This window comes from Bufo bufo, chromosome 7, assembly GCF_905171765.1.
Source record: "Bufo bufo chromosome 7, aBufBuf1.1, whole genome shotgun sequence".
NCBI lineage: Eukaryota > Metazoa > Chordata > Amphibia > Anura > Bufonidae > Bufo > Bufo bufo.
The window spans coordinates 87,520,878-87,540,980 of record NC_053395.1 but is presented as its reverse complement, the minus strand read 5'-3'; the positions used below and the strand labels follow the sequence as shown (position 1 = coordinate 87,540,980).

Genomic DNA, 20,103 nt, shown 5'->3' with positions numbered 1-20,103 from the left:
ATGCACTCAGACTTGAGCTATCTGGGGATATGTTAAATGTCTGTGTTTACTGTAATGGTTGTGGCATTGTATGTTTAAATGGTGATTTCTGTCCTGTTGTCCCCACTTGTGTATTGGCGATTTCCCTTTGTCCTGAGAGATAATTGAATTGCTTCTTGGTTGTCTCCAGGGCAGAGAGGAGGAAACCATGATGCATTGTGGGGATGTATTGTGTCTGTGTATCCTGAATTGCTGCATATCTGTCCTGTGTCACAGTCTTCCATCTGGTCCCCTAGGGGAGTGTCCACCAGATGGGGACCTGCATAAATACGGGCGGGTAGCCCTCAGTAAAGGTGATTCTGATTTACCCTTAACACAGAGCTTGGTCTCGTTTTTTTTGGGGGGAGGGGGGAGTTCTTCTAAACAGCGGTTTCACCCTCTCCTGAAGAGAGGATCGTAACAGGTAATAACTTTAAAAAATCTCCTGATGCCCCTTTCCAGATGGTTGCATCCAGGTCATTAAACCTTTTAATAAAATAAAGGAGTATTTCAGATGTTAAACGTTAGGCCCTATCCACAGGATAATAAAAACAGTCATGTACTTACATAAATTTCACTGTGATCAAAACGCTTTTTTAGGTTATTGATAAAGGATTCTTCATCAAGTGGTTCTAAAAGAACCATGTCCCCCACACCAATCATGTTGTCCAGCAGTGACGTCTTACCCTCCATTTTGGCCATGGTGCCCTAGAAGAAACAAAAAAATAAAAATATATATTTTTTTTTTTTTAAAGTACAATTACACACTTACACTTAAACAGTTTGACTTCATGTTATTGTCGTTACATTCAAATGGTCAAAGTGAACAGACATTGGTCAGTTATATTGATTTGGATTTCTTCTGTTAGTTGATCCAATGTCAGGAATAGAAAAGGGTTGACAGGTGTGACAGTGGCCACATGCAACAGTTCCACTGTAATGATGTGTCCAGCAGAACTATCACGGTTAAGTATAAACTGGTCTTATATTTAGAAAGTGAAGTGGTTCATGCTGGATGATAAATTTAGTGCTGGTTTTCCTAATAAGCCATGCTCCTTGCATAAAATCCACGTTTTGGTGCAAATTCATTAATTGGAGTTCTGGTGCATTTAGCTTAGTGTCTCTCTCCCCCCCCCCCCCCCCCCTTTCAATAATAGCTGTATTGCCAAAAATAGATCTCATAAAAAAACGGAATAGAATATCATAAATGACTATGACAAAGGCTGCCTTCCATCTACCATCAAGATTTGTATATACACTGCTCAAAAAAATAAAGGGAACACAGAAATAACACATCCTAGATCTGAATTAATTAAATATTCTTCTGAAATACTTTGTTCTTTACATTGTTGAATGTGCCGACAACAAAATCACACAAAAATAAAAAAATGGAAATAACATTTTTCAACCCATGGAGGTCTGGATTTGGAGTCACACTCGAAATTAAAGTGGAAAAACACACTACAGGCTGATCCAACTTTGATGTAATGTCCTTAAAACAAGTCAAAATGAGGCTCAGTAGTGTGTGTGTGGCCTCCACGTGCCTGTATAACCTCCCTAAAACACCTGTGCATGCTCCTGATGAGGTGGCGGACGGTCTCCTGAGGGATCTCCTCCCAGACCTGGACTAAAGCATCTGCCAACTCCTGGACAGTCTGTGGTGCAACGTGACGTTGGTGGATAGAGCGAGACATGATGTCCCAGATGTGCTCAATTGGATTCAGGTCTGGGGAACGGGCGGGCCAGTCCATAGCATCAATGCCTTCGTCTTGCAGGAACTGCTGACACACTCCAGCCACATGAGGTCTAGCATTGTCTTGCATTAGGAGGAACCCAGGGCCAACCGCACCAGCATATAGTCTCACAAGGGGTCTGAGGATCTAATCTCGGTACCTAATGGCAGGAAGGCTACCTCTGGCGAGCACATTCCAAAGAAATGCCACCCCACACCATTACTGACCCAATGCCAAACCGGTCATGCTGGAGGATGTTGCAGGCAGCAGAACGTTCTCCAGACTGTCACATCTGTTACATGTGCTCAGTGTGAACCTGCTTTCATCTGTGAAGAGCACAGGGCGCCAGTGGCGAATTTGCCAATCATGGTGTTCTCTGGCAAATGCCAAACGTCCTGCACGGTGTTGGGCTGTAAGCACAACCCCCACCTTTGGACGTCAGGCCCTCATATCACCCTCATGGAGTCTGTTTCTGACCGTTTGAGCAGACACATGCACATTTGTGGCCTGCTGGAGGTCATTTTGCAGGGTTCTGGCAGTGCTCCTCCTGTTCCTCCTTGCACAAAGGTGGAGGTAGTGGTCCTGCTGCTGGGTTGTTGCCCTCCTACGGCCTCCTCCACATCTCCTGATGTACTGGCCTGTCTCCTGGTAGCGCCTCCATGCTCTGGACACTACGCTGACAGACACAGCAAACCTTCTTGCCACAGCTCGCATTGATGTGCCATCCTGGATAAGCTGCACTACCTGAGCCACTTGTGTGGGTTGTAGACTCTGTCTCATGCTACCACTAGAGTGAAAGCACCGCCAGCATTCAAAAGTGACCAAAACATCAGCCAGGAAGCATAGGAACTGAGAAGTGGTCTGTGGTGACCACCTGCAGAACCACTCCTTTATTGGGGGTGTCTTTCTAATTGCCTATAATTTCCACCTGTTGTCTATCCCATTTGCACAACAGCATGTGAAATTGATTGTCACTCAGTGTTGCTTCCTAAATGGACAGTTTGATTTCACAGAAGTGTGATTGACTTGGAGTTACATTGTGTTGTTTAAGTGTTCCCTTTATTTTTTTGAGCAGTGTATATATATTTATATATATTTTTTTTTTAACTACGGCACGTCTTTTGAATTCTTAAGAAAACAATCTTGTTATAAAAAATAAAATGCATGGGTTGTAAAAAAATACAGGTCTATAATTAGAGGGTCTCTGGCTTATGCAAAGAAAAAGGTATTCACTATATAAAAAGGAAAGTTATTCACTTGTCCAAGACTCTTGTTTTATTAATTCTTGAATGTTTTGAGGTCTCTGCTTCAAGTCATTAACCCGTTCCCTCATTTGTACATGATTTCTGGCAATGGAGGCAAATAATCATGTACAAAAAAGCAAGACATTGTTCACATTTGCATGTCTTGGTCAGTATTTGTAAGGCAGAACTAGGAGCAGGTCCAAAACATGGAAGTCATAAAAATCTCTATTATACGTTTTATTCTACGTTTGTTACATTCTTAATTTTGGCTTACAAATTCTGCTCTAAATACATATAGTGTGAAAGTGATCAAGGTACAGTAGACGAGCACAGGAGTAGTGCTGCACCATCAGCCTGTGACTGCTGCCATGCCACAGTAAGGGCTTGTTCACAAGACAGTGCCATGTTTTGCGGTCTGCAAATTGCGGATCTGCAAAACACGGATGCCGCCCGTGTGCCTTCCGCAATTTGCGGAACGGACAGCCCTTCATAGAAATGCCTATTCTTGTCCACCAAACGGACAAAAATAGGACATGACTAATAATTTTTGCGGGGCCACGGAAAGGAGCAACTGATGCGGACAGCAGACTGAGTGCCGTCCACATCTTTTGCGGCCCCGTTGAAGTGAATGGGTCCAGACCGAAGCAGCAAAAAATGCGGCATTGATGGGGAACCAAACCAGAGTCATGTAAGTGAGCCCTAATGCTGAAAATCAGAAATACCAGTGATCCTGACTCCAATAGACAAATTGACATCTAAGGAGCGGCAACCAGAAAAGGGATCATCTACCTCAGACTATATATTATATACCCACCATGATTTCAAACGAGAAGGGTTACTCTGCAAAACTGCCCTTCAGGTCACTCACCTACACTGAGCAAACAGACAAAATAGGCCAATGACCCTCAGGTCAGGGGGCTAAATCGTGCGGGCTCTTCCATTAACAAGATTAATAAGTGTAGTACCTGCTTTTTAACAATCTGATGCACTGCTATGTTATACTCCTTTCATGCCGCATCTTACATTTTACTTTGTAAAGGACGCAGTAGAACATTACAGTTTAGTCCATTTTAATACTGTATTTTTTATAACATATAGAAACTGTTTAATGCTGACAAATACACTACTTATATCTTATTAACTTGACTATAAGCCTAGCTTAACATTTTTTAAAGACTTTATAAGATATAATTAACCAACTGATTCATACCATGGCTTCATCGGGTTTAAACCAAAAAACAAGAATGATTAAGGTTTATGAAAAGTGACAAATACCCCGTTCCTAGAGTTGAAGGGAACCTCCTTTTATGACATTCCGTTAGGATCCATTTACACATCTGTGTGTGTTTTGCGGATCCGCAAAACACAGAAACCGGCAATGTGCGTTCCGCATAGAGATTAATGGGTCCGCAATTCCGTTCCGCAAAATGCGGAGCGGAATTGCGGATGTGTGAATGGACCCTGAATGGGTCACTGAGCTTCCCAAAAACTTTTGATATGCTATAGTGACATATCAAAAGGTTTTGATCGGCTGGGGCCCGAGTGTTCAAATCCACAATCACTAGTATGTGTGCTCTTCTCTCACTGCAGGAGACAGGCTCAATAGAAAGTCTAGTCTCAACTCAGTCTCATGCAGCCAGGACTGAGTGCTAGGTGAGCGCTTCTTTCTCCTCATTCTAGAGATCAGTGGGGTCTCGACACTCAGACTCTCACCAATCAAAACCTTTGAGATGTCTTTCCGACATATAAAAAAACCTTTTGGAAAGCTCAGTGAGAGTCTTTAAAAACTGCATAAAAAGAACTACTATGTAAAAACTTTTCTTACCGTTCATGTTGGCGAGTATTTTGATTGTCTGCAGCTACCAGAAAGCAGTGAATTGTGACCGATGATACATGACATTTACAAAGAAGCTCAGAGGTTAGTTCTGAAACATATTTGCATAGTTGCTCAACTTTTGTGTAGATTTGCCCACCTTTGAACAGCATTTTTTTTTTTTTTTACAAAAAAAAAAAAAAAAAAAAAAAAGGTCTGTTCACCCAGGGTTAAAAGATGAGGGTGTATCCAATGTTGTTTTTTGGGAAGTCTTCCAATTCAGAAGACTGGTTTTCCTTGCATAATACAGAAGTAATCTGTATAATAGTCTACTGTATTTAGTGGGAATAACATCATTAACTAGCCCTAAAAGACTCATCAGCGGTGTGCAAACATCAGGAAAGCTAATTTTAGTATATAGTTTAGTATAAATATATAGATCTATTTAGTATATAAGCATGAATCTCTGCCCTAAACCGTGACTATGATTTATATAGTTTTCTGTGAACTAAGTTTTAATGTAAGGCTGGTTTCACACGGGCGTTGCGGGAAAAGGTGCAGGTGCGTTGCGGGAACATGTGCGATTTTTCCACGCGAGTGCAAAACATTGTAATGCGTTTTGCAATCGCGTGAGAAAAATCGTGCATGTTTGGTACCCGAACTTCTTCACAGAAGTTCAGGCTTGGGATCGGTGTTCTGTAGATTATAAAGGGAAAATAATAGCATTCTGAATACAGAATGCTAAGTAAAATAGGGCTGGAGGGGTTAAAAAAAGATATATATATATATATATATTTATATTTTTAACTCTCCTTAATCCACTTGTTCGCGCAGCCGGCATCTCTTCTGTCTTTAACTGTGAGCAATAGGACCTTGGATGATGTCACTGCATTCATCATATGGTCCATCACATGATCCATCACCATGGTGATGGATCATGTGATGAGCGTAGTGACATCAAAGGTCCTATTGCTCACAGTTAAAGACAGAAGAGATGCCGGCTGCGCGAACAAGTGGATTAAGGAGAGTTAAAAATATATATATATATATATATATATCTTTTTTTAACCCCTCCAGCCCTATTTTACTTAGCATTCTGTATTCAGAATGCTATTATTTCCCCTTATAACCATGTTATAAGGGGAAATAATAAATGATCGGGTCCCCATCCCGATCGTCACCTAGCAACCGTGTGTGAAAAGCGCACCGCATCCGCACTTGCTTGCGATTTTCACGCAACCCCATTCACTTCTATGGGGCCTGCGTTGCTTGAAAAACGCAGAATATAGAACATGCTGCGATTTTCACGCAACGCACAAGTGATGCGTGAAAATCACTGCTCGTGTGCACAGCCCCATAGAAATGAATGGGTCATGATTCAGTGCGGGTGCAATGCGTTCAACTCACGCATCGCATCCGTGCGGAATATTCGCCCGTGTGAAAGGGGCCTAAATCTCGTTTGTTTTTCTTTATAGAAGAATTGAACTATGCTGCTATTATGAATCATTGTGCATTGAAACATGTGATACCGACTTCACTATATAGTGTTAGTTATATTCGCTGGCGGGCAGATTTTTGTATGCACACGGTTTGATGAAGGCAAGTATTGTGCCGAAACGCATCACCATTTACATGTGACAATAAACCAAGCATCATAACAGCATGCCGGTCCTTTCTTCGTTATTGTTGTTTGGGACCCCAGCCCCTGGACACATGCAGCACCATGCTAACTTCCTGCAGTGCCGTTCAGGGATTATTGAAACTTTATTTCTTTATCTGGATCGCCCTAGGACACCTGTGTTATATGTATTGCCAAAAATACATAAATCTCTTACTGCCCCTCCGGGTCATACGATTGTCTCGGGGGTGGTGTCACTGTGCTCACAAATAGCGATATTTCTCGATAGAATTTTGTCGCCTTTTGTGAGATCATACATAGGATACCACACATGTTCTCAATTTAATAGGGGGCATCTCTCTTCCTGAACATGTTATCCATGCGTCTTTTGACGTGGTAAGTTTGTACACCTCGATTTCCCACGCTAGAGGCATTGAAGCAGTCAGGAATTGTCCAATTACCACCACATATTCACCAGAATCTCAGAAATTTTTGATTTCATTGTTAGAAACAATTCTCACCTGTAACTATTTTTTGTTTCAGGACTTTCTATATTCCGCTACATAGAACCGCAATGGGTTCGAACGTAGCGCCAAATTATGCAAATATTTTTATGTCATACCCCGAGGAGAGATACATCTACAGTGCTGCCGATAATTATTCATACCCCTGGCAAATTTGACTTAGTTATTTATTCAACCAGCAAGTAATTTTTTGACGGGAAATGACATAGGTGTCTCACAAAAGATAATAAGACGATGTACAAGGGGCATTATTGTGGAAAAAAAACAAACATTTCTCAGCTGTTATTTACATTTGAGCAAAAAGTGTCCAGTCCAAAATTATTCATACCCTTCTCAAATCAATAGAAAAGCCTTTATTGGCCATCTCAGCAATCAAACGCTTCCTATAATTGCAGACCAGCTTTTTGCATATCTCCACAGGTATTTTTGCCCATTCATCTTTAGCAATGAGCTCCAAATCTTTCAGGTTGGAGGGTCTTCTTGCCATCACCTGATCTTTAGCTCCCTCCACAGATTCTAAATTGGATTCAAGTCTGGACTCTGGCTGGGCCACTCCAAAACGTTAATGTTGTTGTCTGCTAACCATTTCTTCACCACTTTTGCTGTGTGTTTTGGGTCATTGTCATGCTGAAATGTCCACTGGTGCCCAAGGCCAAGTTTCTCTGCAGACTGCCTGATGTTGTCGTTGAGAATCCTCATGTATTGCTCTTTTTTCATGGTGCCGTTTACTGTGATTAAGTTCCCTGGTCCATTGGCTGAAAAACACCCCAAAGAATTAGGTTCCCACCATCATGTTTGACAGTGGGGATGGTGCTCTTTAGGTTGAAGGCTTCTCCTTTTTTACGCCAAATAAAGGAAACATCATTGTGACCAAAGAATTCAATTTTTGTTTCATCTGACCATAACACAGAAGACCAGAAGTCTTTGTCCAGATGAGCTTTTGCAAAGGCCAAGCGAGCTTTTGTGTGCCTTATCTGAAGAAGTGGCGTCCTCCTTGGTCTGCATCCGTGGAACCCAGCAGTGTGCAGAGTCCGTTGGATTGTCTGCCTTGAGACATTGCCACCAGCAGATCCCAGATTCATCAGGAAGGCCTTCTTGGTGATCCTTGGATTCTTTTTCACCTCTCTAACTATCCTTCTGGCCAGCACAGGTGTCACTTTTGGATTCTGACCACGTCCTCTGAGATTTTCCACAGTGCGGAACATCTTGTATTTTTTGCTCAAATGTAAATAAAAGCTGAGAAATGTTTTTTTTTTTTCCACAATAATGCCTCTTGTACATAGTCTTATTATCTTTTGGGAGACACCCATGTAATTTCCCGTCAAAAAATTACTTGCTGGCTGAATAAAAGTAACTTTAAGTCAAAATTTGCCAGGGGTATGAATAATTATGGGCAGCACTGTATGTGGGCCACCACTTCAGAGATGTAGTGGGGTGGTGGTGATACATAGATATCTTACTCTTATGGACAGGGACTCAATTAGGATTAGAGGATTTTGGAACTTTTCTCAATAATATAGGCCCTGATGTTAAATTCACACTGGTCTCTTCAGACCAAGAGATCCAGTGAAGATCCAGCTGGTGAAGGACTGAACACTGATTTGTATGTGAAAACAACAGATAAGAACACATGTCTTCGGATGATTCCTATCAAACCGAAGCAAATGTTGAAATCTTTGCCTTTTACCCAGATGATCAGGGTAAAAAAGGATTGTGAAAAATGAAGCCATTTTGGAGGAGATTATCCACCATGGAATCTAAATTTGTCAAAAGGGGTTACCCTAAGAGACTAGTGGGATTAAATATCCAAAGAGTTAGTTCTCCATCTAGGGAATCCCTTTTAAGAAGTGAGAAAACTAAAAACAAAACAAAAAATAAAAATCTGATGTTAACCGCATTCCTTTTATCTTGCATTATACATCAATGAGTACTAGTGATGAGCGGCAGGGGTCAAATTCGAATTAGTGATATTTCACAAATATTTTGTAGAATATTCGCAAATTCGAATATTCGTTATATTCTGCGTTATTTTTTTTGCTTGAAATCGGCAAGGTAATGATGGCGTAATATGCGAATATTACGCGATCAATACAGGCGTGGGGCAAAAACAAATATATAGCACTATAGAATATACTGCTATATATTAGTTTTTAGAATATTCGTCATTTTTTCCATCTGAAGGCATGATTCTTCCCTGCTTAAGTTGCTTGTGGGCCAATGACTCATTGGCCCACAAGCAAAAAGCAGGGGGAAATCATGTGCTCAGATGGAAAAAATTACGAATATTCAAAAAACAAATATATAGCACTATATTCTAAATATTCTCAAAGTGGCGATATTCGCAATTCGAATATTTGCGCTCAACACTAATGAGTACTGGATTGCAGGATAAAAATTTTTTTTTCAAAACTTACCAGGGAAGATTAACCACCTCAGCCCCCAGTGCTTAAACACCCTTAAAGACCAGGCCACTTTTTACACTTCTGACCTACACTACTTTCACCGTTTATTGCTCGGTCATGCAACTTACCACCCAAATGAATTTTACCTCCTTTTCTTCTCACTAATAGAGCTTTCATTTGGTGGTATTTCATTGCTGCTGACATTTTTACTTTTTTTGTTATTAATCAAAATTTAACGATTTTTTTGCAAAAAAAAATGACATTTTTCACTTTCAGTTGTAAAATTTAGCAAAAAAAACGAGATCCATATAGAAATTTTGCTCTAAATTTATTGTTCTACATGTCTTTGATAAAAAAAAAAATGTTTGGGTAAAAAAAAAAATGGTTTGGGTAAAAGTTATAGCGTTTACAAACTATGGTACAAAAATGTGAATTTCCGCTTTTTGAAGCAGCTCTGACTTTCTGAGCACCTGTCATGTTTCCTGAGGTTCTACAATGGCCAGACAGTACAAACACCCCACAAATGACCCCATTTCGGAAAGTACACACCCTAAGGTATTCGCTGATGGGCATAGTGAGTTCATAGAACTTTTTATTTTTTGTCACAAGTTAGCGGAAAATGATGATTTTTTTTTTATTTTTTTTTCTTTTCTTACAAAGTCTCATATTCCACTAACTTGTGACAAAAAATAAAAACTTCTATGAACTCACTATGCCCATCACGAAATACCTTGGGGTCTCTTCTTTCCAAAATGGGGTCACTTGTGGGGTAGTTATACTGCCCTGGCATTCTAGGGGCCCAAATGTGTGGTAAGGAGTTTGAAATCAAATTCTGTAAAAAATGACCTGTGAAATCCAAAAGGTGCTCTTTGGAATATGGGCCCCTTTGCCCACCTAGGCTGCAAAAAAGTGTCACACATCTGGTATCTCTGTATTCAGGAGAAGTTGAGGAATGTGTTTTGGGGTGTCTTTACATATACCCATGCTGGGTGAGATAAATATCTTGGTCAAATGCCAACTTTGTATAAAAAAATGGGAAAAGTTGTCTTTTGCCAAGATATTTCTCTCACCCAGCATGGGTATATGTAAAATGACACCCCAAAACACATTCCTCAACTTCTCCTGAGTACGGAGATACCAGATGTGTGACACTTTTTTGCAGCCTAGGTGGGCAAAGGGGCCCATATTCCAAAGAGCACCTTTCGGATTTCACAGGTCATTTTTTACAGAATTTGATTTCAAACTCCTTACCACACATTTGGGCCCCTAGAATGCCAGGGCAGTATAACTACCCCACAAGTGACCCCATTTTGGAAAGAAGAGACCCCAAGGTATTCGCTGATGGGCATAGTGAGTTCATGGAAGTTTTTATTTTTTGTCACAAGTTAGTGGAATATGAGACTTTGTATGAAAAAAAAAAAAAAAAAAAAATCTGCATTTTCCACTAACTTGTGACAAAAAATAAAAAATTCTAGGAACTCGCCATGCCCCTCACGGAATACCTTGGGGTGTCTTCTTTCCAAAATGGGGTCACTTGTGGGGTAGTTATACTGCCCTGGCATTTTCCAGGGGCCCTAATGTGTAAATGTAAATGACCTGTGAAATCCTAAAGGTGCTCTTTGGAATGTGGGCCCCTTTGCCCACCTAGGCTGCAAAAAAGTGTCACACATCTGGTATCTCCGTACTCGGGAGAAGTTGGGGAATGTGTTTTGGGGTGTCATTTTACATATACCCTTGCTGGGTGAGTGAAATATCTTGGCAAAAGACAACTTTTCCCATTTTTTTATACAAAGTTGGCATTTGACCAAGATATTTCTCTCACCCAGCATGGGTATATGTAAAATGACACCCCAAAACACATTCCCCAACTTCTCCTGAGTACGGCGATACCAGATGTGTGACACTTTTTTGCAGCCTAGATGCGCAAAGGTGCCCAAATTCCTTTTAGGAGGGCATTTTTAGACATTTGGATACCAGACTTCTTCTCACGCTTTGGGGCCCCTAGAATGCCAGGGCAGTATAAATACCCCACATGTGACCCCATTTTGGAAAGAAGACACCCCAAGGTATTCAATGAGGGGCATGGCGAGTTCATAGAAATTTTTTTTTTTTTGGCACAAGTTAGCGGAAATTGATATTTTTAATTTTTTTCTCACAAAGTCTCCCTTTCCGCTAACTTGGGACAAAAATTTCAATCTTTCATGGACTCAATATGCCCCTCACGGAATACCTGGGGGTGTCTTCTTTCCGAAATGGGGTCACATGTGGGGTATTTATACTGCCCTGGCATTCTAGGGGCCCTAAAGCGTGAGAAGAAGTCTGGAATATAAATGTCTAAAAAATTTTACGCATTTGGTTTCCGTGAGGGGTATGGTGAGTTCATGTGAGATTTTATTTTTTGACACAAGTTAGTGGAATATGAGACTTTGTAAGAAAAAAAAAAAAAAATTCCACTAACTTGGGCCAAAAAAATGTCTGAATGGAGCCTTACAGAGGGGTGATCAATGACAGGGGGGTGATCAATGACAGGGGGGTGATCAATGACAGGGGGGTGATCAATGACAGGGGGGTGATCAATGACAGGGGGGTGATCAATGACAGGGGGGTGATCAATGACAGGGGGGTGATCAATGACAGGGGGGTGATCAATGACAGGGGGGTGATCAGGGAGTCTATATGGGGTGATAACCACAGTCATTGATCACGCCCGTGTAAGGCTTCATTCAGACGTCCGTATGCGTTTTGCGGATCCGATCCATCTATCAGTGCATCCGTAAAAATCATGCGGACATCTGAATGGAGCTTTACGGGGGGTAATCAATGACAGGGGGGGTGATCAGGGAGTCTATATGGGGTGATCACCACAGTCATTGATCATGCCCCTGTAAGGCTTCATTCAGACGTCCGGATGCGTTTTGCGGATCCGATCCATCTATCAGTGGATCCGTAAAAATCATGCGGACGTCTGAATGGATCTTTACAGGGGGTTGATCAATGACAGGGGGGTAATCAATGACAGGGGGGTGATCAGGGAGTCTATATGGGGTGATCAGGGGTGATCAGGGGCTAATAAGTGACGGGGGGGGGGGGGTGAAGTGTAGTGTAGTGGTGCTTGGTGCTACTTTACTGAGCTACCTGTGTCCTCTGGTGGTCGATCCAAACAAAGGGGACCACCAGAGGACCAGGTAGCAGGTATATTAGACGCTGTTATCAAAACAGCGTCTAATATACCTGTTAGGGGTTAAAAAAAACACATCTCCAGCCTGCCAGCGAACGATCGCCGCTGGCAGGCTGGAGATCAACTCTCTTACCTTCCGTTCCTGTGAGCGCGCGCGCGTTCACAGGAAGTCTCGCGTCTCGCGAGATGACGCATATATGTGTGACTGTGCGCAGCGCTGCCACCTCCGGAACGCGATCCTGCGTTAGGCGGTCCGGAGGTGGTTAAAGGACCTGAACATGTATAGCTTGGAAGAAAGGCGAGACAGAGGGGATATGATAGAAACTTTTAAATACATAAAAGGGAATCAACAAGGTAAAAAAAAGAGGAGAAAATATTTAAAAGAAGAAAAACTGCTACAAGAGGACATCGTTTTAAATTAGAGGGGCAAAGGTTTAAAAGTAATATCAGGAAGTATTACTTTACTGAGAGAGTAGTGGATGCATGGAATAGACTTCCTGCAGAAGTGGTAGCTGCAAATACAGTGAAGGAGTTTAAGCATGCATGGGATAGGCATAAGGCCATCCTTCATATAAGATAGGGCCGGGGCTATCCATAGTATTGAGTATATTGGGCAGACTAGATGGGCCAAATGGTTCTTATCTGCTGACACATTCTATGTGATATTTTGAGAAAACATTGGTCAATCCTTGGCAATAACTTTAGGCATATTCCAGCGTTTAAAGGGATTCTGTCACTTTTTTTACCCTATAGAGCTGCGGACATGCACGGATAGATTTCCGCTAGCATGTCCGCAATATACCTGTCCCATAGCTGTGTGGTTATATTTAGTTTAAAAAATGATTTTATAAATACGTAAATTAGCCAAGTAAGGTGCTCACAGTTACAGTGCCGTAATCTCACGATGCGCGAGCTAGTGCATGCACAGTTCGTTCACTGAGGCTGATGCCAGCAAAGGGAACAAACACTTTGCCGGCACTGTGCATGCGCATCGCAAGATTACAGCACTGTGGTTGTACAGTTTATAGGTCATAAGTTCTGAAATGATTTATCTTTGTCTCATTTTTTTACATCACAGACACCTGACATTTTAACAGGGGTGTATAGACTTTTTATATCCACTGTATGTACTAATTTAGACCTAGTAATTGTGCTAAGAAAGTGGAATATTCCGTTTGGGTGGGTTCACACTGTTTTTTACTGATGTTTTTGTGCACTTTTGTCGGTTTTAGTGATAGTTTTGCACACCTGGTTTTTTTGCTATGTTTTTTTGTGCTAAAAGCCAGCGCCAGATGTTTATGTCTGTGAGAAATATAAAACTCAGGGGAAATTTTTTTTTTATACTGGAGTTTTTGTTAATTAGGGGGCTTTTTTCATCTATAGTGTTTTTTGTATAACGCAGCATGTTGAAGCTGTTAGTAATTTTTTCCCCCTGCCATTATGACATGCAGTGGTACGTACTTTTCTGGCAGAAAGCTGGAAACCGACTGTTCCCATTATAGTTAATGTGTACGACTACACCGGATGTGGTTCTTCTGTCAGTCTGCTTCTCTGCTGAAACTACTGGAATACCATAACGCAGAGGTGAAGCAATGGTCTTTACTGCTGCTGGCAAGGTGACCCTTGATGCTTGTGGTGTATCATAATAGGCTGGCTGTGTAGGGGGTTATTGGAAATGGGTACGGAGCACTGGCACTGCCTGAAGGAGAGTGCAGTTCTGGTGCTGATGTGTGTGGGGGTATACTGCACAGCATAATCCTGGGGCTGTGGAGAGGGGCACAAAAGGCAGCAAAGTACAATACTAGTGTGGGTGGCTGGGAGGGAATACAGACAATCCTGAGGGAAAGAAAGGCAGAACTGTGTGTGTTGGCGCAATGTGCCTACCTCCAGATACAAATAATCACAGAGGCACGTATATGCAAAGGCTGCACAGCCCTTGTATCCAGTATGGGAGGCAGAGCTTGCAATAACTGTAAAAGCTATTTTTCGCTCTATAAAAAGTCCTATGCCCATTTCTATGCTTAAAACTGAAGCTGAGCTCCTGCTGTAATGGTCGAGATTGGAGATAACTCTGATACCAGCGGCTTACCTCCCTAGATGCTGTGGTCTATAGTGAACATAGCATCTAAAAACACAGAGGGAGACGGCGCCAACTTTCACGTTCGCCCTATTATGAATCCAATTGCAGGGGGTCAATGAGTTGACATGACAGCCGAGGGCCTAACAAAAGGCCACCAGGTATGTCATGACTGTATGTCTATTAGACTGTGCCACAGGCGCAGCCTAATAGGCTGCCTGTCACTGTTACAGGCTATAATGCATTGGTATACAAGGTACACCAGCGCATTTTAAAAACCATGTCTCTTAGAGGGACTTCAAGAGGGGCACTAAAGTGCACAGGGCAGCATGAACCCTAAATATGGCCGTGGTCATACACCCGTTTCTCATGTCAGCACTTTCCTTCCCCTGCATTACTGCATCTTGGCAGGGTGTCTACTGTGGGGTTTTGCTCTGGTAGATAGGGTAAGTGGGCGCAGTACAGAGGCAAAATACAAGTTCTTAACTCAAAAAGTCAGTGTTTATTCACACTTGAGGCAATTACACAAAACAGCACGTAACTTTGCAGTCTTGGTGTTAATTCACACACAATGGAAAGTCCATATAACACAAGTCACCTTGCTGGCAGTTCTGCCTCCAGTAGTCCACAGCAGGCTTTAGGAAGCCTGTTTCCCCAGCGTGCGGCTCTCAGCCCTCCAGCACAGCACAGAGCCTCAGATCCCAAAACAGAGACCTCTCTGCTGAGCCCAGCTGCCTATTTGAGGACAGCCAGGTGCTGCCAAAACCTGGACCGGCACTTAAACTATTTGACCTCACCTGGCTGGAAACCAGCCCAGCCGCACATGCTAGGAGGAAAATATCTGCCTTGCCACACACAACCCCTCACTGTGTTACACTACATACATAACGTTTTCTAAGCAAACCCAGCTTGCTTTGCTCTTTTAGTCACTCGGCCTTCTGCAGTAGTCACATCTCTACACATGCCTTCTCCATCTTAGCTAGGTGGTTTAAGCCCCGAGAAAGGACATGTAGAGGTGGGACTACTGCAGAGGAAACTGTGCACCTGGATTTGCTCCTAGGAAGAGGCAGCAGCTCTCAGCAGTATGCCACGGCCTCTTCAAACAGCTGCTAAAATGTATAAAGAAAATATTCTAAAACATAAAATTACTGGGAAGGATCAATGGCTGTAGTCTCCCAGAGATTTCCTTACAAAACTCTCAAGAGTGTTGTGCCTCATTGTACATCTAAATCCGGTGACAGCACTGGAACCATACACCATGCTGAATTTGCCTTTCCAGCCTACAGCCCCTATTTTGCACATACAGCTCCGTAATCAGAAAGTGACACACAAAGTGGTTGGACGTATGTGGATAAAGATTGGCTCACAGGAACTTTTTTCTGTTCCCCATGAAAAAGCCCCATAAGCCGCAGTCATTACACATGCTGGCAATCACTTTTGCAACAATGGCTGGAGTAAACCTTAACTCCTGAAATCATATAGAACCTCCACCATCAATGAATCCAGAAATGTGTCACTACATTCAGCAGCTACATACTGCTAAACCATACAGTAAACACTTTAATGACAGCTTGCCAAACACTGGCATGGCTACTAGCTCCTGAAATTCATTCAGTGCCCGTTCTACACAACATTTTACTCACTACATGTACCTCAAGAACCCTCTAGTGAGGGCATAACCGATACAGTAATACAACCGCAGCAGTAAGTAAGGCTCTGCATTACAAGCATTGCAAAATAAACTGTGTTAGGCTAATTTCACATTAACATTTTTTGCAGATCCGTCATGGATCTGCCAAAATGCTTCCGTTACAATAATACAACCCCATGCATCCGTCATGAACAGATCAGTTTGTATTATGTCTTCTATAGCCATGACGGATCCGTATTGAACACCATTGAAAGTCAATGTGGGACGGATCAGTTTTCTATTCTGTCAGAAAACGGATCCGTCCCCTTTGACTTACATCGTGTGTCAGGACAGATCCGTCTTGCGCCGCACCACATTGCGGACAGAAAAACTCTGCTTGCAGGGTTATCGTGTCAGCGATGGGAGCGCAACCAAACAGAACGGAATGCATTTTGGAGCCTTTCGTTTCGTTCAGTTTTGTTCCCATTGACAATGAATGGGGACAAAACTGAAGCGTTTTCTTCCGCTATTGAGATCCTATGACAGATCTCAATAGTGGTATTGAAAACACTAATGTGAACGTAGCCTTACACAGCAAGATGGATTACAGACTGGATACTGTACATACCAGGCAAGGTTTTCTATAGGAGCTCCTGTGCCCTAGTAAGCAATGAAGGTGCTATGGCACCTAGTGGTGTCTCAGTCCCTTCACTCTTGTCCAAGCCCTGAGACATTTATTCTGCAGTAGCTGAAGAGCCTTTTACGAGGCCAACAATCAAATGAACGCTCGTAGACCACATGCTCGTTTTTCAGCTGATTGGATCCGACATGCAGGCAAAAAATGTTTATCAACAGCGCTGTAAACAGAGGACACGCTACGGACAATAGCCACGTAATCATAAGCCGTTAACGATCGGTTCATGCGCCGCTTAGTCAGGCAATTATCTGACCATGTAAAAAGGTACTTAACGGAGCACCAATAGCTTGCTGTATCATCGATTAGCACTCAATACAGGCAAAATCGGACCCTAAAAGCATCCATGTTTTTCTAATTATAAAAAAGCACAAATGGATTGGTCTAAAAACTGGTACAAAATACCACCCAACGTTATCGTCAATCACATACATTAGCTCAGGAACCCAGCGGCTATGGCGACCGCTGCACTCGCAAGCATGCGCCATATTTTAAATCCTGACTGCCAACATATACAGTCGTACAGCAGTCGGGAACAGGTTAAGTCTATATATGCTTTTTTCCGTTTGTTTTGTATTGTTTTATTGTTTGCGTATTCCTTTTTAATAAACTAGTTAAAAAAAAAAATTATAAATAACTCTCTCATGAGCAGATAATTGCCCCCCAAAAATGGCCGCAAGAATGATCATTCATACTTGGGATTGTTCGTTACTTTCAGAAGCACGACCACTGTTTACACTGGGTAATGTGCTGCTGACATGTGAGCATTTTATATAACTGCCTAAAAGTTCTGAGAAATGCTGGCTCTTGATTAACAGCTCGTGTAAAAGGCCCTTTTGACGCCACCAAGATAAAACGTAGAAGCTGAACTTTATAAGCATGTATTGTCAGTATGACCAAATGAGTAATGACACAAACAGGCGGCGACAGAACAGACAAGTCTATACATCAAACTTATTTCACGGCCATCTATAGCCAGATTGCTTTCTGGATACGATATTTTGAAGTTTCTACTTCCTGTACCAGCAATACGACTTCCTGCTTTGTTTGGACATTTGCCCACCAAACAGCATTGCTTGACTTTCTCAGTCAGACCATTCACTCGGACCAGAGCGTGATGGGAATGAGTGACTAAATTAGAGCATCACACATTACACTGACAAGGGCAATGCTCTTCTGTGGACATCTTTCTCTAGGCCTATCAAGAGAACAATAGAACTGTCATGTTTTCTCAATTCTACATCTACTATTATACTAACAGATACCATCTCCCCACTAGAAGCAGCATTAAACTGACAACGGATTACCCATCTATATAGGAGTTTTAACTCTGTACTGACTGCTAAAGACAATATTATGTACTTAAAGCGGCTGTCCACCTTAGGCTAGGCCATCAGAAGCTGAAAGGCCGGAGTGATGGTTTATGGGACTCAGATAGCTGCACATGGAACTCTGTTTCCCTGACCCCCATAGCCATTAAATGACGCACCATGTGTGATCAGGGGGCACAGCCCACAAAAGTCATGCATTATCATGATCCTGTGTTTAAGTGATAAAGGTTGAATGTAGGACAGGCTGTAAGAGGGTTAGTTTTTGATGTGTGGCCCTTGACCTTGATATTAAACCAGACTTTAGGATGAAGTGGTATCTCAGGCAGCAGCAGTAGCCACTAATCCTCATTCAGATGGTTGCTCAGTGTATGTCTGTCTATAGATATTCATTTACTTGTACCCAGTTCATAGCAAAAGAAGCCCTAAGATTATATGTTGACATCCATCAGAACTTCTGTAATATGAAGCAATATTTTACAAACAGGACAGAATAGGTTATGTTCAAACGTGGCAGAATTGCTGTGGATTTTCAGCACAATACATGTGGATGGGGTGTTCAAAACCTTTCAAGAGAACCAGGTCCAATAACCTTTGTTTTCTGATACATAGCGGCTGCTCTCCTTATACAATTCAGTGGAGGGGTGGAGTTTATAAGGAGGGAGTTTCTTCACTGAACCGAGTAGCACCCCTTAAAAATGGTGCGCAGCGTGCCGCTCCCCCAGGGCTGATCGTGTCCCAGGTTTTTAGGAATGCCAAGTGGTGATGTGGACTTAACAATTTTGTGTGTGTCACAGAGCTCCTACCTGGACACCGTGGCTCCTCAGCAACAAAGGAGAGTTGTAGGAAGTGGAGAACAAGTGGAGTCCAGACTTTATAAAGTGCAACAGCTATACGTGAATAAACTTGCATTCAGATACTATTGGGTCTCTCTTAGCTCCAGCAGGTTTTGGGGTAAACTGGCAGGCAAACTTGGATATTCCGCTTTTGCTCTGTGCTAAACTCCGGCTTCAGTCTGGTAGCTGGAACAACTGTTCTGGTACCTTTTGAGCCTTTGACTGTTGACCCCCTCGTCATACTCCATCTGTATCTGTAAGGAATCGTGGTGCTCTATGAGCTGCTTTCCTTTGGAGACTCCTGCCTGGGGGGGGCTGCACCATCTTGACTTGTCCGCCTCCAACTCTAGTCTACACTAGACTGACTATAGCTTCCTGCAATCCCTCCCTTGATAGGAAGCTAGCCCACTTCTGCCCAAAAGGGGGAGAGCGGAATGGTAAGTTCCATTCTATCTAAAGATCTCATTGCTGAGAAAAAAAAAATGTTTTAATATATGCAAATGAGCCTCTAGAAGCAACGGGGGTGTTGCCGTTACACCTAGAGGTTCAGCACTCTCTCTGAAACTCCCCTGCCTGCTGCACTTTTGTTGCTTCTAGAGGTTCATTTCCATATATTAACAGACCAATGCAGATGCCTTCAGTTGCCAAGTGAACATGCAACAGGTCATCATTGTTCATACATAATAATTTCCTAATGGATGCCCTTAAAAGTGTTAATCTGTCTTAGGCTACATGCACACGACCGTATGTGTTTTGCGGTCTACAACAAAAAAAAAAAACGGATGACGTTCCGTATGGCATCCGTTTTTTTGCAGATCCGTTTTTTGGCAGATCCATTGTAATAATGCCTATCCTTGTCCGCAAACTAGAAAAAAAATAGGACATGCACTATTTTTTTTGCGGAGCAACGGAACGGACATACTGATGCGGACAGCACACGGTGTGTTTTTTGCAGACCCATTGAAATGAATGGGTCCGCATCCTATCCGCAAAAAAACCGGATCGGAC

At 42.4% G+C, this 20,103-nt stretch overlaps 1 protein-coding gene across 4 annotated transcripts in view; it reads right to left on the bottom strand.

Moving 5' to 3' along the window:
- The window catches only part of MYO1B (myosin IB), a 325,313-nt gene that overhangs the window by 278,805 nt on the left and 26,405 nt on the right, over positions 1 to 20,103 (bottom strand). For 3 of the 4 annotated variants that reach the window (XM_040439420.1, XM_040439422.1, XM_040439424.1), the window contains exon 2: positions 586 to 726. In XM_040439420.1, coding sequence (XP_040295354.1) covers positions 586 to 720 — 135 coding nt within the window. In that variant the 5' untranslated portion in view covers positions 721 to 726. Of the gene's footprint in view, positions 1 to 585; positions 727 to 4,820; positions 4,949 to 20,103 lie in introns of those variants that run through there. The other variant, XM_040439421.1, reaches the window with a different exon arrangement.